A 20,533-nucleotide genomic window follows, 5' to 3' on the forward strand; every position below is an offset into this window, starting at 1 on the left:
AAGTAATTTACCCTCATCGAGTTTCTAAAAATCATTATCATAAATGAAGAGTAAAAGATGGAAATTAAACGCTTAAGTAAGGATGCCTAACTTTTTCGGCTCTCTAATCAGGGCTGTCAGGGTATTAAAAGTTTTCAATAAGGGAGATAATTTACCTCTCATCGAGTTTCCGGAAATTGTTGTCATAAATGAAGAGTAAAAGCTGTAAATAAAACGCTAAAGTAAGGTTGTCTACCTTTTTTCGGTTCCTAAACAAGATGGCCAAAAGCTAAAAAGTGCCCAAAAATGAGTTATTTACCCTCATCGAGTTTCCAAAAATTGTTGCCATAAATGAAGAGTAAAAGCTGTAAAGAAAAAAACGTAAGAGTTCGGTTCCCTACCTGTTGCGTGTGAACTAATCAGGGTTGCCAGGTGCTAAAAGGTGCCCAAAAAAAGTAATTCACACTCATCGAGTTTCCACATAAGTCATAAAAAAAGGAAATAAAAAATATTACAAAACTAATGATATAGGGTTTCCTAACCAAAAGTGGTCCTATCATAGGGTTGCCGCCGTTCGAAGTTTCAATACTGGGTCATTCCATACGAAATGAGCAAAATTCGCAAAAACGTGGTGGCCGCACGGTAACAGATTTTTATGAAATTTGGTATACAGGTTCCTTTTATGCCTATATAAAAATATCTAAAATATTTGTACTTAAAATTTTTTATTTGAATAGTTACATGCGATTGAAAATTGGTCAAATTGAGCAGCATTCTCATAAATGCTAAATGTTGCACTTTTGAAGGCTTGTATCTTATTAACTATTTAATGAAAACATAAAAATTATATGTTGGTGCAATCTATGGAGTAGGGTAATTAATCTGATATCAGTAAAATTTTCAAAGTTATTATAGTTAACTTTCAACCGAGTTTCAAAAACTGAAAATATTTCAATTTTCTCATAATTAAGCATTTTATTTTTTAATCTCAATTTTTAAGGAATGCATTAGCTTTGATGAGATTAATACCCAATAATGTGCCAAGTATCATAAAAGAAATACTTTACTTTTGAAGTTGTATTTTAACTCCTTTGTCTTCAAAATCAGTTTTAAACTTAGTGACATTTTGTAAAATGATGATTTTCCCCTTCACATACACACAAAAATTCAAATGAGGGAAAATTCAGACAACTTTAAAATTTTACAAGAATATAGATCTGTGTTTCTACTATTTGCTTGAAGAAACTCGAAATTGGTTTTTGATTTCCAAACGTAAAATAAAATTCAGAAAAATAGCTTTTTTTTTTTGTTTTATCCATACTGGTTCGACGGATGGGGCGCTCGACCATTTTTAATTTTTTTTTGAAATTCATATTCCTAAAAGCTGCATATGAAAGATGTTTAAAACCACTTTATTTTTTCTCTCAACTGGACTGATTTTTTAGAGGTCATCAAAAGTGATTTTCGTAGTCAAAAATGGGACTTTCAGATCTTAGCATTTTGGCCGAAATCTATTTGAGTTACATTTATGACAGTTAATTTAACGCTTTGATGTTAAAGTGCATAAGTTGATAGTCTTACATGCTGAGTTACGTAGCTGTAAGTTAATAATTAAAATAATGGCAACAGGTTAAAGTTCAAGGCCAAATGTAAAAATTTTACTCATTTCAAAGGGGGATAACTCACGTAGGGGACGGAAACACAAAATGAAATACGACAAAAACTAATCGCTGGAACCATGCTAAAAAGAATATGTAACTGTTGTTGTGTGGTTGTGCACCCTTTATAGATTACAGCCCCTCAAAAATCGGAAAAATGACGAAAATGATATTTTTAGACCCCTATAAACCAAAGGGGGATGGAATTAAAAATAAAATTTCCTGGCCAATTGAATATTCCGTTCAAGTACTATACATGTTATACATATTGTTTTTTGTATTTGGTTTGCAAAAAAGATACAGTTCTTTGAAATTAAGCAATTTTGCTAGTCATTTCACACTAAAACAGAAATAAAAAGTGTGAAAACGTCATGGCACATTCTTAAATTACGTATATTGTGCCCTATATAAAACATTATACTGAAAATACGTATTGTAATTTTCAAAATAATTATTTTAATTTGATAACATTTGAAAATACACAAATATTTGAACATGAATGAGTAGTTTATACTGTATGGAACCTGTATGGATTGATCCTTATGTGAAATTACGAGAATTCAAGGAATTAGATAAACGACTAAATGATGCAAAAGCAAGTAAAACTAACATTTATTTCAATTAAAAAAATGTACATTTCAGACTGTACTTCATAAACATGCTTTTGAGAAAATGAAACACGAAAGAAACGGTTAGTTTTGCTAAACTTACAAAATAAAAAGAAGTAACTAATGAAATTTAACCTTAGTTCAAGTTACTCTAGTAACAAAAGTACGCTGATACCAATAATTAAAATTTAGTAGCATCTAAAAGACACTTCAATATGTTACGTAAAAAAAATTAAGTAAACTTAGAGCATTCCCTCATCTTCAAAAAAAAAACATCTGAAACAGAGGAAAAAATGAAATTTTTGGAAATTTTCGATTTTTTAAAGTACAATTTCGTCATCAAGAAATTCATAAACAGTTACTAAATTAGAGCAGATAGTTAGTTATAGATAATTTTTCAATCTAAATCATTTTTACTGTTATTTTTTCATTAAAAGAGCTAGAAGAGTGATTTAAAATCTGAAGTAAATTGGCAAAATTTCAATATTTGTTAATATCTCAGATTCAAAAAAAGATTCGAATAAATTTTACTTTGCTCTTTCCCAATAGAGATTTGTTTATAGAGTGTAGAAATGTTTATTTTTTAAGTGTACGTTTATAACTTATGGAGTTATTGAGTCACAAACTAGCTGCAATGAACTCTGAAAATTTAGGCTTAGCGTAAGGATAAACTTCTAATTTCAATAACAAAGCAACAAACAGTTTTTTAAACTTCCATACTTTGCATTCCCTCATAGATATGCATGGTTTACCTAAATAAAAATTTTCATTGAAATCTGTGACATGTCAGCCACATCTGATTTGCTCATTTCGCATGGAATGACCCTACTGAAACTTCGAACGGCGGCAATAACTTTTACTCTTCATCTATGGTAACAATTTTAGGAAACTTGATGAGGGTGGGTCAAGTGGGATCTTGCCCTATAAAGTCGACCATCCAAAACGTACTAATCCGCTTCATTTTTAATGTAGTTCGGTAAACAGAAAACTGCAGCTGGATTTTCCGGAACAAATCTAATGTGCTTTTAAAAACTTTTAATCACCTGCTAACACATTTATCCGGGCAAACTGGGACCAAAAGCAATCCGGGTAGTATGGGTAATGAGCAAAACAAATCTTTGAATAAGCAGTGTCACTGTTCATTGCGCTATAAAAACTATGTTTTGAAATAAAATTACATAGAATTGTTTAGGAGGCATTAAATATAAAACCTTTTCAAAATAATTTCTCAACAAAGAATTATTTCACTGTCTTCTGTTTCAAATACAGTACAACTCTTTTATCGGGGCTAGGCCCAAAGGAAATCCGGATAAACTAAAATCCGGACAACTTTGGTAATACGCAAAACACATTCTTACATAAGCAGACTTATCTTTTGATGGAGCAAAAACAGTGCTTTGTAACAGAAATACATAGTACCGTTTCGTGTAAATACTTTTATTATTTATATCTCAGCTGCAGTAGTGTCGGACTGAAGCTCCAAGTACGCCATATTACTCGTTAAATTAGTACTATACTTTATTATACGCTCTATGCAGGAGTAGTACGTTTAATCAAAGCAAAAAACGATTATTTTGCGTATTAATAGTTCCGTTCTATCAATTGTTATTTAGAATCATTATTTAAGTAAATACAATTTTTTTAACTCTACAAATTTGATCCGGAGAAACCATAAATCCGGATAACCGGAGGCCGGATAAATGGGGTCCTACCAAGGGCGCCTATATGGGGGGCAAGGGGGGCTTGAGCCCCCCTTTTGAAATTAGAACTTCCTTGCTTTTAGTACTTTTTTCTTTGCAAAAATGTAAAAACATTTCTTCTTCAGTCATTAATGAATAAGTTATTAAAAATGTCAAATTTTAATGACTCTAATATGTCCTAAAATCAGTTTCTACAGGGAAAATATCCAGCTAAATCACACGAGAAATATTTCAGCCCCCCCCCCTTGCAACTTCGCATATGGGCGCCCATGGGTACTACCGCACAGTCATTCAGGTTCTTTGAGTCAGTCCAGATAACTTTGAGTCACCTTATATTTTTTAGTTTATTCGACTTGGAGAAAAACTAAAAGTATCGGTGATACTTACTTGTTAGCGAGGTCGCAAAATAAATTTATGCTCTTTATGGTCTCAAAATATACAGAATATAAAAAATATGAGGTGACGCAGAGTTATCCGGACTTGCTTAAAGATATCCTGAGGGACTGCATGCGTTAAAGTTAGAATGAAGCTTTTTCATGCAAACGCGTTATCATTCATAAATCTATTTCTACCAGGGGGCCGCACCTCATACTAAGTTGAATTCCACGGGCCGGAACACATACAAACTTAAAATATTTTTAGTTACCATGGAAAAAGCAAAGAAAATTACAAACCAATTGTTATAACGACTGCATGCTTCTTCTATTGATACGAAATTTCCGCGTGTTTTTTCAGGAAAACAATTTTTGACTGATCAAATTTGCAACAATCATTCGTAATAACGAATGAAGGTGACCCCGATGATTAGGAAAATTCCAAAGTGTAGTTTTAGATTCGTAAATTGAGTCTCGAGGGCCACATATGGCCCGCGGGCAGTAGGGTTAAATCTACGTGATCCACTGATCTACGGGAACATACTTTTCTTAAATGAGCTGATGGAATCACATGACTTCCTTTTACACACCAATTTAATGTTATTTCCACATTATTGGCAATTTTAATTTGATTCAGTAGTTAACTCTCTAAGTATCAGTGGCCAAATTGAAACCAGATTTTAAAAAAAATGCCCAAATTTGGCGACAAAACTTGCGACCAAAAGATTGGCGATGTATTGCCACACACACAAGCGTCCGCCAAACTATAACACCGCTTGATTTTGCATGGAAATTAACAATGATTCCCCCCCCCCCCAAAAGGTGCAAAAGACCCCTTTAGAAACACTCGAATGCAACCAAAAGGGGAGGTGCACAACTAGACCCCACTAGGAGTCAACGTACCAAATTTCACCTTTCTAGGACATACCGTTCTTGAGTTATGCGAAGCACATCCATACGTACATACAGATGTCACGAGAAAACTCGGTGTAACTCGGGGATCGTCAAAATGGATAATTCGGGTGTCTTTCCGTTCTTAGGTATATATGCACGTTTAGTCGATTCGAAAAAAAACTACATTCATTCGAGGGTAAGCAAAATGGAAATTAAGGTTGATTTTTGAGTGAAATTTGTTTCGCGAATCCAATACTTCCTTTTTTTTTTTGTAAAAGGAAGTAAAAAGGCTACGAATTTGATCCGGATATCTGGCGACCTGGATGAACGAGATTTTACTGTTCTGTCTCCATTTACGATCTCTTAAGCAGCAAAATTTTGTTCATTGCTTTTTAAATTATTTTTTAATTTTCTAGACCAGGGGTTCCCAAACTTTTCCCCATTCGCAGCACCCACTGAAGAGTTAGAATTTTCTGACAGCACGCTACTCGGTCTCGGACACCTCGCTGCACCCAGTTTGGGAATTCCTGCTCTAGACCAGCGTTTCTTAAATTGTGTTCCGCGGAACCCCAAGGTTCCATGAGATCACACAAAGGTTCCACACAAAACATGCATTTCTTCCTTTTTCCCCCCCTAAGCGTTCAAATAAATCACTAAAAAATAAAGTTTGAGTGAAATGTTTAATGAGACTTGAATGAATGGCTGAGAACATATCAATTAAGTGGGTTAAAAAGCCATTTGTTCTCAATGTATGGCTTTCAATTATGTCAGCTCTAGAATACGGCCATTTTATTAAAATGGCATTTGATCCTTTCTTGCACCAGAAACTTAAAACTACGCCATTCAGTGAAATTCTGATGCAATTTAAAAGATGAATGTTCTCACTTGTCACGAAATTCCATGTTGGCACGTTTGCTGTGTACAATTAGATTTATGTTCTTATCTGTCGAGAAAAACAAAATATCACCTGAACCTGATTTGAAAATGCAGCTTCCATAAAGCCTGATATTAAGGGTTTATCTATCATAGTAAAAATATTTACCACTCATATCATTAAAATTAAAACTTCAAAATTTTGTTTGAAACGAGTTGTAGACGTTTCGTGAATGTTGAGTTTAAAATTACATTTTTTTAAGTCGAAATATATCATATATATTATATAGTTTCTTTTTTTAAGCAAAAAAGTGCTTTTATTGAAAATAAACCATGCCTAGAATGTTTTATGCAAACTCTGCTGTTAAAGAAAAAGCAGGGTTTCCCGAAAAACTTCGACATTCAAAGGTATTCCACAATTCAAACAAATTAAGAAACGCTGCTCTAGACAGACATCGCGCACTTGAACTACTCTCTCAATTATTAGAATTAGTGAAATATTTTAGCTGCTACGTGCAGGACAATCCCTTTTCCCGCGAAATGGCCCAAAACATTCAATTAGCATATCTTTCACTAAGTTCGAAAAGGAGAACTAATTCCAAAATAAGCTAAGCTTATACCAAATTAGCGCAAGCTTCTCTCCGCAGCAGTTATTACGCTTCAGAAATACATTAAAGAATAACAAAACAAGAGAAGTTGCTGAGATATACTGTTCGTTGAGTCAACTTCTAATGATTTCAACTTTGAATTTTCTTATAAAATAAAATATAAATGCAAACTCCTACTAAAATTCACTTCGTTCCATCGAAAGAAAAAATAAAAAAAGTGCAGAGAGATTTTCAACAACTCAATTTTGATGCCATTTTGTGAGAAATTCTTACAGCTCGAAATAAACTTGTGGTAACTTAAACATTTAAAAATTCCTTTAATTTATCAATGAATTCTCTAATCATACTTTTTTTTAATTTCTGCTTTCAGTTAGAAGAGAAAGCTAATCATAAAAGATAAAGCTAACCATAAAAGCTAAAGCAAAGCATAAAAGAGAAAGCCAATAACTGTTCAAATGCTTTTATAAAGAAATGTTTAGCCATAGCCTCCTCAAATAGGCTATGGTTTAGCTTAGAGAAATATATAAAAAAAAAAGAAATTGGAAGTTCTTCCTAATAATAGTTTGTAGTGTACATAGTTCTGTAATTAGAGGAGGGATGTGAAGGGATGCCGCGCCCTCCCTCTGAAATATTTTTTAATGTTTTAATCAGGGTTCGTTGTTTGTTGATTTAAGCCACGAATAAAATCATTTTTTTTTCAAAAAAATCATAGATTTAAATCAATTGATTTTTGAATCAAGTAATGTTTTTTTTAACAAAATCATTGATTAAAAACAGTTGGTTTTATTTTTATAAACCGGTTTTGTCTTTTTAGAATTTGTTGCTTTTAACTATAATGCATTGTACAATAATAACTTCAATTGGCAAAACTACATAGATCCCTCTTTCTGCGTGTGTAACAGATTTTCAGAATCCTGAAATATTGCTTTTACTCCAAAATTACAATTCAAAACAAAATAAAAAAATTGCAGTTTTTTTCTTGTACACCATAACTAATATAGCTAAGAAAAGTAAGTGTTCAACGTATTATTTTACGCTAAAAAGTACATGATAACGGAAACCTTATATTTAAGCAAAGCATAAGAAAAAATCATATCTTATCTAAACATTACAACGTATTTCTAAACCTTTAGAATTTATTCAATGTTTAGAGAACTTATCCGAATTTTAAGAGTGAGCCGAATGGATTCATTAGTTCAGATTGCTTCATCATCAAGTTTGCGATCTTCACCCCAATAGAATCCATTTCAGAACTTTTATCGACCCTAAAACTGGTCTACTTATGACTATTATTAAAAAGTAGCTACTGCGGTGAAATGAAAATAGCTAAAAAGTCGCTTTTTCATCTTTTGTTTGAAATATGTTATGTTCAAAAATGTAAAGTAATTAACTTACAAATTTTTGAAGATTAAAAAAAGCGATTTAAATTTAAAATAAATCAAATTTTTTGATTAAAAAATTTTAAAAATCAAAACCAGTGTTTCATTGTAAAAATTAAGTAAATGTTATCTGAATCGGTTTCAACCCCTCCCCCTCCTTTTTTTTTTTGTCGAGTCCCCTCAAACCTCAAGGGGCGTTTTCCCATACATGAATAATATATTTTGTATATATATACACACACACACATTTATTTACAAGTACAGCACTGAATATACGCTACGCAGAATTACAGCAATTTTTGCTTCTGGAAATTTGAGAAAAAACATGGGAAAACCCGACCTCCGTATGATAACATATAGAGGATAGGAGCATATAGAGCTATATGATATAACATATAGAGCAGTCTTTCAAAACTTAGGGGTTATTAGTTTATTTTTTTCAGAGAATAATTCCGAAAATGAGTGATTGTTTTGACTTTCAGGAATCTCATTTCGATATTTCCAGCCCTTTTTTTTTCCCTTTTCCTCACATGATATATTTTCAAGATTTGTACTTCAAGATTATGTCATGCTATCAACTAAGTATCCATATTTTAAATACTACGAATCGTGTATCTCCAGGAGAGGATCGGCACATTAGTCGCAAGGGACCATTCATTAATTACGTAAGGGTCCCGATGGGGATGTGGGTTGGAAAAATCTCTGCATACTCTTACTTTGGAGTGGGGGTGGGGGCTAAACACATTCTTACGTAATATTTTTCAAATCAATATTTTACATTAGAAATTTGGCAGGGATCCTATTTCATTTCCGTCTGGAAGGTAAAAAAGTATCATACGATGAGTTGTTTTTTCTTTGTTTTACAAAGAATGAATAGGGTAAAATATATTAAAAGAGTCGCGCTGCGTATGGAATGTTTTACTTTTAATTAGTATTGTATCACATGGAGGAATAAAAATTTCAAAAAAACAGTTAGTCTAGATTCCAACATTTTTGAAAATATTTCTTAACACAAAAAGGTTTAATTTTATTAATAGTGAATTTAATAACGATTCCAGTGATGTAAGATTCATTATTTTATTATTTTAAAAAAACCAAAGGAATCTTACGTAAGAGTGGGGGGGGGGTGAAAAAAATCTTACGTTCTCTTACATGGGGGGGGGGGCCAAAAATTGCCAAAACCATTCTTACGTAATTAATAACATTCGAGCATGATGTCAATTACCAACACTTAATTCAAAGTATGTGAAAGCTCTAAAATCTTCAGAATTAATTTTCCTAGTAAATAACCAGAATTTTGTCCAATATGAAAATAATTACAAAAAAGGAGCTTTAGTGAGTTCTCATGCAAATTAAGCCTTGGCTGCACCTATAGCTGGTGACGTACAACGTGAATTATTTCTTTAAAAAATGCTATTTTAAGTCATGAGGGGAAAAAAACAGAAAAAAGAAGTTGAAACAACATGACCGAAAATAGCTTCAAAAGAATTAGGAAAATACAAAATGGAAGGGCCCTTTTCGGAAATAATTTCCAAGCTTGGTGGTAACGATTATATAAAATTTCATACAAAGCACAGATTGAAACGCCAGTAATTCTCTTTAAAGTTATAGTAAATTAATAAATGAATATTTTAAAGAACCCTTACCTCAGCTTTTCGTATTTTCGCTGCTAATTCTGACGCCGGCAACAACAAAAGATCATTACTGACGGGCGGGACTTGTCTTTTACATCCAACATTCAGCACCGAGAGCACGCCATGGGTGGTGTTTTCAATAGTTCCTCTCATACCCCTTATTAAAGTATTGAAAATCATTGAGGATAAGCCATATTTCACCGGCTGCTTTTTGCCATCAAGCGCCTCGGCCATCGCGAATATCACTACTGAATAAAAACGTCAATCCCTCGATCCGCTGGCCTTTTAATAACCCGGGGAATGACACTGCTGCAGTTTCCGCCGGATCGAATCAAGCTTTCACTTTTTGCTGCTGCAAAGGGGTTACCGTGTTCCGCTTGGCGCGCTGCACGGGCGCCAAGGAGCGATCGTTTGGCGAGCTTCTAACTCAATGTTGCTGCTCGAAGGAAAAAAATTGAAATTAAAATTTTGAGGCATTTGGTCAGAACTAAGAATTTAAAGTTGTTGCTTTAACCAACGAAAAAAGAAAAACAATGTTGCTTGAATTCATAGATTAAAATGGATGGTCAGTTAAGTTGCAATTTCAGAAAAATATTAAACGACTGTGACAATTCCCAAAGCAATTTAAAATCGTTTCACGGGGTTTTTTATGCAGGCATCAAAACAATACACAAACAGCAAAACACAATGGAAAAAAAGATCGAAGTTCTCCCCCCCCCCAACTTTAAGGGAAGTAATTAGTGGCAGAAAATGTAACTGTTTATCACTGGCACAGCCAGAATTTCCTAATGGAGGGATAAGGGAGGAGTCATAACAAGCCTTAATTTCCTCCTTTGGGGGGGGGGGGAGGGGGATTAGTTACATCAGTTTCTGAAAATTATTTTTTTTACCATTTTACGATTGGCAATATATTTTAAAATCAAGTGTTCTGAGGGGTTAACCACTAAAAGTTGCGCCCTTGCTGCTTATAAATTCATCAGGGGTGCCCACCATCCCTAAGAGCAAGAACGAACCCCCCCCCCCCCTACATATCGCAAAGAACCCCCTACCCAAAAGCAAGAGCCCCCCCCCCCAAATGAGAAAAATACCCGTCAAACCGCCCCCCCCCCCAGGTGGGAACCCCTGAATTCATATAAATACTAAGCTGAAATTATGTCACTGATACAGTGCAATGATTTTTTATTATCAATGAAACATTATTGTGCAGAAAAAGATACAGTTGTTGTGAAAAAGTTTCTCAGACAAGTGTGTGAAAGATTTGTAAAAATTTCGCTCGATGATTTTCGCCAAGTATTGAGCTTGTGGAGCGTGTCTGTCAATTACGGGATAGATTTTTTTTTCTTTTTGAGGTAGAAAGTTGTGTGGGTGTTTCTTCCCCATCATTTCCAGAAATAAGTTAACATTTTAGCAAAACAAAACGTTTAATATCTCTTCGAACGTCAAATAAATAAGGTAGTTTGAGTCAAGGGACTGTCCACAAAGGATGTCACATTTGTTTTCAACACTTTTGGGTTTTTACCTCTTTGTCCAAATGTGTCACGCTTCATCTTACCTCCTCCCCTCCCCTCCCCTTGTCAATTGTCACGTTATTTTTCTCCATATTTTCATTTCAAAAAATATGTGCTGGCGAACTTCTAGTTACGTCCTCCATCAAACTGTCACACTTTCGCGGACCTCCCCCCCCCCCCCTCTCAAAGCGTGACAACATTTGTAGACGATCCCCAAGGAAAAGAAACATGACAGAATTGACAAAAATGTAAATCTGATTATTCATCTTGAGCAATCACGAAGCTTACTTTCCTCACCTGACCAAAGTTGATGTTGCTCTAATTTTTCAGATTTCCATGACAACGGGGTTGTTTTTAATATTTATTAATAGAGCGAAAATTTCGTCATCATATTAACAAATCGTCTGCAGTTTGATTTTGTTCATATTTTTTTCAAGTCTTAAATCAAGCAGACTTTACATTTAAAAAAGGCGTTTTTGGGCAAAATTACATTTATTCAGGAAAAGATACCTATGCAGATGAAATTAAACAGCAAAACTTCATCTTCATATAAAATTTCCAGATTATAATCATTCCCATCATTTAAGATTGATAAGAAATAAGAATACATAACGTTATACGCTGTAAATCATCTTTATGATAAGTGTATTGGTGGATATCGGGCATAAAATCTTTATCTTTATTACCGCAACCTAATCACTTTTTTTTATGGATGTGCCTCGTATTACCTATTCTAGAAAATCACCTGTCATAATATGACAGGTGCAAATTTCTTGGTCATTTCCAATCTATTCCATTTTATATAAACAAGAAACCCAACGAGTAGGATCCCATTGCAATTCGTGATTGCGAAAATCATAACTTGAATTCAAAACGTCATAATTCAAATGAATACTTAATTCTTGATCTTAAAAACTTTTTAATTCATTTATTTATTTATTTTGTTCCGTTCACTCAGAAGAAAATTGTAAAATAATGAAATCGTAAAATTAATTTACCATTTCAACATCATACTTGTTTTGTGTGTGTTTTAACAAAATGGCATCAACCATGGAAAATTTCTCTGACGTGGCAATATCGATCCCGGGTATAGACGCTGGGAGAATCGAAGAGGTGACGGGTATTTTCAAAACGAGTGTTCGGAGAGTTGGAGGAGGATATGACGTGGTATTGTGATAGAGACTGTAGTGATGAGGTGTGGTTGCGGGGGAAATAACATTGAACTAGTTGACCCGTGCGGAACTCCGCACTGTGCTTCGAATCGTTTCATAAGGTATTTCGCTCTTTAAGAATTTCAAAGGAAGAACATTATGAAGAAGAACCAAAAAAAAGTAAGCGCAGAAGAGAAGGCATGTAATTTGAAGACATCAGTAACAAAACCTCGTTAAATACAACGTTGTGATAATTTGATCATCGCTCACCTTTTGGTCGTACATATTTTCAATTCAAACATAAATATCATTAAAAGTGTGGCTGAGTAGTGGCTCGTGAAAAAGCAATAATTGTGCATGTAAAAAAACAGGTTGTGGCAAATACAGTTCTGCCCATGTGAGCATCTGACGGGAAAAAAAGAAATATTAAAGAAATATTTATTGGCACGGATTCGAATTGGCGCCATTCTGATTAACAGCCCGACACCCCAACAAACCTAGCAATTGCGCCTTCCTTTTCGAAAGCTATTCATTGAAGGAATGCGTAGTAAAAAACAGCAAAAAAGCTTTTTGCCAAATAATAATAATAATAATAATAATAAGATCATGCTTCTATGTTTTGTCATTAACCAGCATGATACGATTTAAAATTATTCGAAAAGCATGGAATTTGATTAAAGAATGACGAAGATCTCACGTAGCGATTGAAACGAACATTCTAGAGAAGTAATAAATTAGATTGAAAATAAGTTCTTTTTATCTTTGAATATTGAACTATTTCAAATAGAAGGTTGCTTTATGAGTTACGGCTTAAATGCCCGCACAAGTTTCTCTTTTAATCGAACACTTAAAATTCAAAACCAAAACCTGTTGAACTGAGTCCGTTTTGAAGTGTAATTTTTCGAACGTAGACAAAATGTTTTTTTTTTCCAGCAGAAAGCGGAGGAGTAGAAAATGATTTCTTGTTAATGAAGTTGATAAAATAATTTTAATGCTTTATATCGTATTCGCGCGAATAAAAAATTAAAGGTTTACTGGGTGAAACTCGTAGTATTAATTTGGCGTAGTATTTTTTCATTTGTACAAAAGGTCGAACACTGCTATTAGAAACATCTACATTTCAGCATACAATGAAAATGTTTTTCTGCACAAAAAGGATTTCCTTCAGGTAAATCTAATACTTTTTTATGCTTACATTATGCTGAGTGGTCTGGATGTAGTCAAAGGTTAAAAGGAAAAAAAAAGGAAGAACACTCTTCGATTAACAGTCAACTTATCCGAATGATAACTGTAGCCTGCATAAAGGAGTCGAAACACCAAGTAGCATTCCCACTGCATTTATTTTATTACGTTTGTATGTTATGAGTACATGTAATGCGTAATACTAATATAAATTTGATATTCTTTCAGACAGCCCAAACTTGCCCGAAGTTCAGATAGTTTATAGTTGAACGCTCTACCGAAAAAAACTTATCAATTCAACCGAACAACTAAGTCCAGTGTTTTTAAGCATTATTAAAAATATAAAAACACACACAGGCTTTTTTTTTGCCAAAAGCGACGTAAAAAATGGAAAACTGCATTAGAACTTTGCTTTTAAAAAATGCATAATAACTACAGGCAGCATCACGGTTTTGAAACAGCAAGGGGCGTTTTCGAAAACTTGATTTTTCGACCGTAAGTCTATTTTTCTTCATTAGCCAGCCTGATAAGTTTTAAAATGAGAAGGGAATAATATATAAGATAAGGTATTGAAGAAACATTTTTTTATTCTTGAAAATTTTTACAATTTGTTACCGCAGGCTGCTTGAACCGTTATGACTTAGATGGCAGTACGTGTTCATCATTTAACAGCACGGTTAAAATACAAAATACATTGAACTATGCTCTTTTTTAAGCGTAGCTTTTCGAATGTAGTAAAAATGTGATAAGCTATTTGTTTTTTGCAAAAAGAAGAAAAAATATATATTTTACCCTTCAAATTGAGGTAGTAATTTTTTTATTTGTACAAAGAGTCAAAAGCTCATTAGAAGAATATATATTTCAATATACGATTTATTATTTTTTTCTGAACAAAAACAATTGTATTGTAGTCTGAAATCTTAAACCTGTTACTTATATTTTCGCTTACATTTATGCTTTAATTTTCTTACCAGAGCCAAAGCTTAAAAAGAAAAAAAAAACGTACAATTCCGAAGTAATTTAGCACAAAGTCACTTCAAGTTTTCATATCGGCAAGGAGCGTTTCCTTCTCATTTATTCTATTCCTTCATAGTTGTTATTCACTTAATTAAGTGTTCATGTTATGCGCGATATTTCTCTAATTTTTTGTTGCAGATTGTCCGGACGTGGGCCCGAACACGCAATCACCTGGTTACGAAGAGAACGCTCTGCCGATCAAGCTATTCAGCTCTGTCGGTCATAGCGCAAATTAAAGTTATAAGTTTAACCGAAAACCTCATTCCGGTTCTTTAAAACAGGTTTTTCGGCTGGAAAAAACGATTTTTAGACCGTGGGTCTATTTTTCGTCAGTAGCCAGCACCATAAGCTTTAAAATAAGGCGTAAATCAAAGAAATCGATCAAGAATTGAGGAAAATCTGGCGTAGAAACCAAAAACAGGCTACAGAAATAATATATAAGGATTCACAATTTCGTATTTTAATCCCAAACTCAGAACGTTGGGAAATTTTTTCCTGTTGTACATTTCCTGATGTCCGAACCGTCTTAAGAGTTTAGTTCAATTATACAGAGATATTGAAAATAAATTAGTTTGAATAGAATTAGTTAAAAAATTTTAACATTAATCATATTACTAAATTCTTAAATTAAGCATTAAACTATAAAAATATTTTCAAAAATTATTTTTGACAAAAAAATGGAAATTAAATGTAAGAATGAAAGAGATAGAAAGGAAGAAAACATGTAATCTGTCTTAAATGTATCTCTTAGATTTATAAATAAAGCAAAAATTTCATTAAAAATTGCTTAAAATTTCAAGAATGGTATGTTTGCTTTTTTTGTTTATTTTTTTACAAAGTTTTTTGTATTTTTAAGCAATATTTAAACCAAAATTAGCATATTTCTTTTTTACTGCAATTTAAACATGCATTTGAACTTTGCATATAAATTTCTTTCAAAGAATGAACTTAGTTTCAAGAATTCACTCATTCTGTCTAATTAATGGATACTTCACTGGTGTACTTTGAAATAATACAAAATGAGGGTTAAGAACTAAAAATTACAACAAAATAATAAATATTGAGGTACATAAAAATTCATATCGCAAAGTGAGAAGATTCTATTAATTCTCACAAAATAGTACTTTGAAAATAGTTTTCCCCAATTTATTTCCATTTATATGAAAACAATTGCTCAATTACTAATTTATTTTTTCCCAAGAAATTTTTTGGACAACCAGAAAATCACTCTCCTGACCTATCCGGATTTTTTTTTTCAAATTAAATTGTTCAAAAATTGTATATTAACATTCCATAGATTAAATTTGCGATACCAAATTATACATGTACTCAAAAGGTGCAGAATAATATGATTTTTATCTACTTAATCACTCAAATAAGCAAGGTACCTACATCATTTTAAAGATGGTTAAAAAGATTTTATATCACTCTCTTGGCCTACCAACAGTAGCGGCGATTCGGTGGGGGGGGGGGGGGGGGCAACGGGGTGCGACTGCTCCCGCACTTTTTTCATCAAAGGTTGCTTCCACGTTAAGATTTTAATTCCAAACCATTCTGAGGAGATTACCCAAACGTCACCAAATATTGTTTAAAATTTCAATTTTGAAAATTTTCTAGGAAAAAACCTAAGAGCACTCTCTCCTTCCTTTAAATTCAAAGATGACCTAAATTTGCATTATAAAGACTCAAGGGGGGGGGATCAGAAAAGAATTCCCTCTGATAGCGTAAAACTGCGTTTTTAAGATTCCAACTTAGAAACAAGATTTTTTTTTTTTTAAGTCCTCAAAGGAAGTTCAAAACTGAGTTGTTAGGATTTCATCAGTTCAAAAAAAAAAAAAAAAAAAAAACTAGAAGAACCTCCGAACCTTTTTGTTTCTCCTAAATGCAATAAAAGAGAAGTCTGAAATAACGTTTTAATGGACGTTCAAAAAATGTTTTAAACTTTGCAAAATTTCTGGGAGCGAACCCCAAATCCCTTGCTCTAAGTTTGCTAAAAATGGCTTTTATTTGCGTCTTTAAGACATTTGTTTAAGATTTTTTTTCCCGGGAAGATCCTTCCTTACTCTTACATTACCAAAGACAGTCCAAACTTTCTATTATCATTATTCGTAATTAGACTTTATTAAAAAAAAAAAAACATTATAGGGACAACTCTGAAAACTCTTTTCCGTTCCCCAAACGTTGACGAAACTCTACAAAGACGGCATTTTTAAAACTACAATTCCAAAACATTTACACGAGAGAACATCAGCAGCCCTCCTCCCCCCAGTCACTCAAGATAGCATAAAATAGCCTTAAACTTCCTTAAAAAAAATTTACCTCCGCACTCTTAAGCCCCATTCGCCGCCTCTGCCTAGGAATGAGTTCAATTATTACAGGTAGAAAGAAGAAAGTTGGAATCTGCTGTACAGCAATGTTGTTGATTCTCACCATTTCGTTAAATTCCTAGAGTATTTTGTAGTACTGATTTACCTGTAAAGTTCAAAATTGAGGAATGTAACATTTTTGTTCTCACTATCCTGGATAACATTTCATTTCTGTGTTATAGAAAGCGGTTTTTTTTCCAACGATTCTTGTGTTACGTGTACTTTAAGATAAGAATAAAAAATAAAATCTTTAACCTTAAATATAATTCTTGGCTTTAGTAACAAACTCTGTGTATGTAAAATGTCACTCCCCTGGCACATAAAAATCTCACTACCCTTGGCATATAAAAAATGTCCCTCTATAAAAGGACAGCATAGCTAAAATGTAATATGAAGAAAAGTGAGTTTCATTTATTTTTCTCTAAGCAATATGAAAAGTAGATGATCCCTACCAAACCACTACACTGCGCGATTTTTTAATAAAAAATATCGACTTGAAAAATGTTATGTAAGAATGGGTTTGACCCAGGGTTGGCAAAACCCCGGGTTTTTTCAAAAAAGCCCATGGACCCAGGGTTTTTTGGGTTTTTTAAATAAAACCCAAAAAAACCCAACCAAAGTTGGGTTTTTTTAAATAAATGTGGATTTTTTTGTCTTTTTTTAGGGAAAATGTGGGGTACTTGTAGCATATTGCAGCGTAAGTATATGGACAAAGTGTAAAAAGTGTCTTCGGGTAAAAAAAGCTGGAAAACTAGTTAAAATTTAGCGTTTTCTGAAGAGAAGTATAAAAGACGAAAAAACCCAAGAATGGTGAAGTTTGAGGTTTTTTAATTTTCATTATTACCAACAGTTAAGGCAAAGTTACTTCTCAAGTGATAAAATCTATTATTTGTTTTTAATTACTACAATTTTTCTTTGCATTTTACTTTATTGTATTTCATTTTGTTATGCAAAACTACTGTAGAACCTCAAGTAGTTTAAATCCCTTTTTACGAAATTCCAGCTTAATCAAGACATTTCTTTGAATTTTATGTTGGCTGTTTTTCTATTTCTGTGTACAGAGTAAGAAATACTAAGCTTTTCGTAAGATAATGAAAATACTGTACCCGTTCTGTTTTCTGTCGACCGTTTGAAAAATCTGATTATTTCTAAAAAATATACCTTGTGTTTATTCGAGATTTGTGACGTGTTGGTTAGCAGAAAATAATTCACGTGAAAGCCTTTTAACTAGATTAGTTTCCTCTGTACAATCTACAAATATTGAGAAAATCAGACGTGACAGGACTTGGTCAATATAATTTGAGTTATTTATTGACCAGTTAAAGAAAAAGTTAAATACATTTATTTAAAATCTTTGACGTATTTTTTTAATGCCGTTAAGAATTAAGAAATACTATTAAAGTTCAAAGTTCATTTTTTATGTTCATTGTTTGTGTTTCCATTTCAACTTGCTCTTCATCTTCCTTTTATACTTGCTCTTCGTCGTCCCTTTCAACTTGCTGTTCATCTTCCCTTCCAATGTCATTTTCATCTTCGCCTTTAGTTTGATCTTCATCTTCCCTTTCAACTTGCTCTTCATCTTCGATTTTAACTAGATCTTCGTTTTCCCTTTCTATTTTCTCTTCTTCTTCAGTTTCAACTTGCTCTTCATCTTTCCTCTCACCTTACCTCTAGCACATCTCTTCTTGTATGCATCGGAAGGCGAATGCTGTTAGTTTTTTTTAACAACAATCAACATTCAGAACGTGCTTTCATGCAACAGGAGATGAATCTGTGTTGGACACCTCTTCGTTCGCTTTGTATTCTTCAGCATTTCTTGTGATTTTGAGAAATAGAAGAACGAGCTATTTGAACTAAACAATATTTAGAAAGAAGAAATAGTGGATTTCAAAATTAATTTCAAGTAGGTTACAGTGTGTCTGGGAACTTCAATCGAATGAAAAATAGCAGTTTAAAAATTTTTCATGCAGTTGAAACATTTCAGGAACTATAGGGTGGTAAATAAATACTGTAACACTCCAAAAAATAAGGGTTAATTTTAATCGTTTGTAAGATTTCTGACTGTGAATCAAGCGCCTATTGAGGTTGGAACTAGAAAACCTCAAAGAATAGTGCAATTTGTTGTTTGAACCTTGAAAATAATAATTTAAAAAATCTAATAGCGGGACAAAAAGTCGAGCTGGAATATTCATAGGAAAACAGGTAAAACACTTGAAAAACAGGGCCGACGAGATGCCATGTCAGCCTAGTCGAAAACTAGGGGCCCGGCACGGAACGGGAGTAGTATAAGTTTTAACAGTTTAATGAGGGGAAGGGGTCCGGGCTATATGTAAACTGACAAGGGGCCCAACTTGGCTCTCGGCGGCCCTGCACTTACATTTTCATTGAAAATGGAAAACAACTTGTTGCTAAAGCATACTTAAGTCAAGTGCAGAAAAAAAAGAATGCGCTTTTTCCATTTTCCTAAAACCCGTTAGGAATAATTAAAACCGGTATAGTAGAAAGTATTTCGCATTAAGTTCAAATGCGCTCTTGACCCAATTTTGTTATGCAATGTGGTTTTTCGAGGGGAAAAAAATCTCTCCTCTTTCTTTGTGTGTGTGCGTGTGTGTAAAAGTAATTACCATCATCTTCTTGCCACTAAAAGTTTCATCGTAAAACTTCAAAAGTGATTTTTTTCCCCTTTTGATTTTGTATGATTATGTTCAAATTACGAAAACACTTAGCCTCGATAACACGCATTCGAATTATACGAGTTCCATTTAATAGGTTCAGAGCAACAATTAGATTTGTGTAAATCCATCTGTCAGTGTAATATGCTTTAAAAAAATGCAAAAATATTTTTATTTTCTGCAATATACCATAAATCATCAAAGTTATCGAAATTATGAATTTTAATCAACGGACTTCAAAATGAAATATATGGACAAAACATATGAACGATAGTTTGTTCATTCGTTCATTTTTTTTTTTTTTTTTTTTTGAGCAATCACAATTGCTTATTGTTCTTACTTGACTGTTTTGATGTCCTATGATTTTATTCCCCCCCCCCCCCGTCTCCCTCTGCAGCACCACCGTCGAACGGCCTCACGATGCTGCTCCTCTTGCGAAAACCGTCTCCAGGTTGCGTCACTTACTTGCCTTCACTTACACATACACATACACCTACACACACACACACATACACCTACACACACACACATACACCTACACACACACACATACACCTACACACATACACCTACACACACACATACACCTACACACACATACACCTACACACACACGCATACACCTACACACACAAACATATACACACACGCATACATACAGACACCTACACATACAAATACCTACACATACACACACCTACCCACACATACACATACCCCCCACACAAACACACATACACACAACTACCCACATACACACACACACACTCGTGATTGCGAAAAACATAATTTGAATTCAAGATGTCAAAGTTCAAATTATCTTTTTTTTTTCTTTTTGAACTTATAATACTCAAAGAACCAATTTCGACGGTTCATTTCGTAATCTATAAAAGCTGATCCAACTTAGGTTCCGTACTTTTCTTACACTGT

General features: G+C 33.4%; 1 protein-coding gene across 1 annotated transcript in view; it reads right to left on the minus strand.

Moving 5' to 3' along the window:
• The window catches only part of LOC129225312 (fatty-acid amide hydrolase 2-A-like), a 48,319-nt gene extending 38,303 nt beyond the window's left edge, over positions 1–10,016 (minus strand). Inside the window, exon 1 of the mRNA XM_054859902.1 lies at positions 9,720–10,016. Coding sequence (XP_054715877.1) covers positions 9,720–9,941 — 222 coding nt within the window. The 5' untranslated portion in view covers positions 9,942–10,016. The remainder of the gene's footprint in view (positions 1–9,719) is intronic.
• Positions 10,017–20,533: the final 10,517 nt, after the last annotated feature.

The sequence above is a fragment of the Uloborus diversus genome, chromosome 6 (assembly GCF_026930045.1).
Source record: "Uloborus diversus isolate 005 chromosome 6, Udiv.v.3.1, whole genome shotgun sequence".
NCBI lineage: Eukaryota > Metazoa > Arthropoda > Arachnida > Araneae > Uloboridae > Uloborus > Uloborus diversus.